Source organism: Octopus bimaculoides, chromosome 11, assembly GCF_001194135.2.
Source record: "Octopus bimaculoides isolate UCB-OBI-ISO-001 chromosome 11, ASM119413v2, whole genome shotgun sequence".
Taxonomy (NCBI): domain Eukaryota; kingdom Metazoa; phylum Mollusca; class Cephalopoda; order Octopoda; family Octopodidae; genus Octopus; species Octopus bimaculoides.
In genome coordinates this window covers 61,478,108-61,480,902 of record NC_068991.1, presented here as the reverse complement: position 1 = coordinate 61,480,902, position 2,795 = coordinate 61,478,108, and the positions used below count along the sequence as shown (strand labels likewise).

The 2,795-nt window shown below is 37.0% G+C and overlaps 1 protein-coding gene across 1 annotated transcript in view; it reads right to left on the bottom strand.

Moving 5' to 3' along the window:
* LOC106879934 (mucin-17-like) overlaps positions 1 to 2,795 on the bottom strand; it is a 45,664-nt gene that overhangs the window by 22,663 nt on the left and 20,206 nt on the right. The window contains exons 4-5 of the mRNA XM_052971893.1: positions 2,562 to 2,609; positions 1,207 to 1,321 (exon numbers count right to left, since the gene is read on the bottom strand). Coding sequence (XP_052827853.1) covers positions 1,207 to 1,321; positions 2,562 to 2,609 — 163 coding nt within the window. The remainder of the gene's footprint in view (positions 1 to 1,206; positions 1,322 to 2,561; positions 2,610 to 2,795) is intronic.

Sequence of the window (2,795 nt, the reverse complement as noted above, 5' to 3'; positions counted from 1 at the left end):
TGTGTCCTTTCTAATTGTGCTACCAATCCACTTCCACTTTTTCTTAAATATTTGCTCCCTAATCGAAACTTGATTCGTTCTTTGCCATAGCTCCATATTGCTTATGTGTTCGGGCCATCTGGTTTTAAGTATACTACGCAAGCATCTGTTGATAAATGATTGTATTTGCTTATTTGACTTAACCATTGTTCGCCATGTCTCAGCCCCATACAATAACACCGCTCTTACGTTAGTGTTAAAAATTCTTATTTTGTTCTTTATTGAAATTACACTTGCGCTCCATACTTTTTTTAGCAGGTGGAAAGCGGTCCTTGCCTTACTTATTCTCGTCTTAATATCTTTGTCGGTGTCGCCTGAGAACGTTATCTCACTACCTAAATATGTAAACTCAGCTACATCCTCTAGTTCACCGGTTTCTAGTTTAATACATTCACTGTTTTCTTCATTAACGTGCATAATTTTTGATTTGTCGCGGTTGACTTTCAATCCTAGTTTGGCAGTATATGGTGTATGGAAATGAATGCTTTAATTTTTAAAGAAAATGCTTTATCAGAAGAGAAAGGTAGTGTCCATTGTCCAGGTTCTACATAAACCCATTTCTACTTCTAGGAAGAGATTATCTATATTAGTCTGACCTTTATTCTACCAACATGAGAAGCCCTCCCTGGCATAGCTCTCAGGGCTATTGAGAAGCACAAACTACAACACCGCAACTTTGTGGTGGGAACCAGCTACTTTGATTCCTGAGGTAAAATTACAATGGAAGGTTCTAATTTAAACACAAATATTTTATAACAAAACAGCTTGTATCACCATAACATCAGTTGTAGATTCAGTTGGAGTGGTAACAGGGTATGTGTGATCAACAAAAGTATTGCTATTTCAATTTTCATTGGAATTTTCCTTGAAGACGGCGAACTAACAGAATCATTAGAGTGGAATGTCTCATATGATTTGTTCCAAGAGTCTGGATTCTGGATTTTGTTAGAGGGTTGCAGCAGGAGTACTCATTCTTGTCAGCTGAGTGGAGTGGAGCAACATAAAATGAAATGTCTTATTCAAGAACACAACACATCACCTGGTCCAGCAATCAAAACTACAATTTTAAAATCATGCATCCAACATCTAACCATCAGGTCACATGCCTCCACTGGTTAATCAGGACTGACCCAGGGCTAAACAACAATAACAACAAGGACAACTAACCTGTTTTATTGATGGCTATTTGTTTTATGGTGGCTTTACATAAATGACAGCGTCCTTCTATTTTGTAACACAGACAGGTGTCCTTCACTGAAGGATGAGGATCGAAAGGTTTCACCTGAAATAGTCAGAGAAAGTAAGATTTAAAGGGGGCCGAGGGCCATGAAACGGAGTTTAACCCTTTGGCATTCAGATTATCCTGTCAAATGTAATGCTTATCCATTCACATTGGTTTGAATTAATTATGCATCATCTAGAAGCTTTGAGATTTTAATGATTTGAGTGTTTATTTTTAGAATGACAATGTAGAATGCAAATGAAAGACAGAATCTGGATGGCTTGAACACAAAACCAGTAGAATAACTGGGCTGGTTATGACCAATTTAAACACTTTTAAATGTTGCTTTAACTTGGACAAACAGCCAACTCATCACATTTTTATCAGCTTCTCTTTCCTCTTTCTCTCTCCATCTGGGGTAGTCTTGTTTCTTCTCTGATGCAAGACAGCTTTTTACCGTCCCTCAATACTATACAAGTTCTTCAGTTGGGAAGGTGCATCTTGCAAGTTACTTGGTAACCTCACTGCTGCTGGTGCCACATAAATATCACCAAATACACTCTGTAAAGTGATTGGCATTAAGAAGGGCATCCAGTCATCAAACTGGCATTCCATTGGTTACGATGATGAGCATTCCAGTTAATTCCAGAGTGAAGTAGGTGGGGTATACATGGTTCAGTTGTACTTAGTAAATTTAGATCAGTGATGAGCTAACAGTAGATGTTGTTAATGTCCTATGTGCATGTTGATAATTTGTATTAAGTTCCTTTGATATAAGGTTGGTAAATATTTGCAAGGGGAGGGAGTATAGATTTCCAGTCTTGTCCAAAAAGACTAGCAGGTGTGGTGAACTCCTTATCTTGGATATAATTTTGGATAGGTCCTTCTGAAAAGAATTAGATTTATTAGAGATAATAATGCTTTTTTATCATGCATAGTAAATTTTTTTCCAAAATTAGCTAGTGCAGGGTTTGGGGGTGGATTTCTGTGAGACATTTAGGACAAGATTATGAAAATGTTTTGGACTGGCAAAGGGCAAAAGCACATGTCTCATTTTCATGAAACACCACATTTCACATAAAAGCATCATACATCATGCCCCTTCACACTGTATTCAGCACTCATATCTCACTGTCATGTGCCACACTATCTGCCCTTTCTCTGAGTGAGAAACCCTACGTTGCAAAACAGAGATAACAGTTCCCCCTTAAATATTTCCAGCCCCTCAGCAGCACCCATTATGGCTACTACCTTTAGTATGCAAACATAACTATACAAAAGAGAATACAGATACACTTACGGATATGGTATATTTGCCATTGCAGATATTGTTGAAGACAACTTCCTTCTGTAAGAGATAATATTTCTATTATTATAACAGTTATAATCATATATTTGCTACAAGGGTAACATAATTAGTTGAAAACAATACAATTCAGACTAAAAAACACAGAATTATACAAAGGAAGATATGTGCAAAGAGATGTGCACACACACACACACACACACACAAAAAGAACATATATATATATTT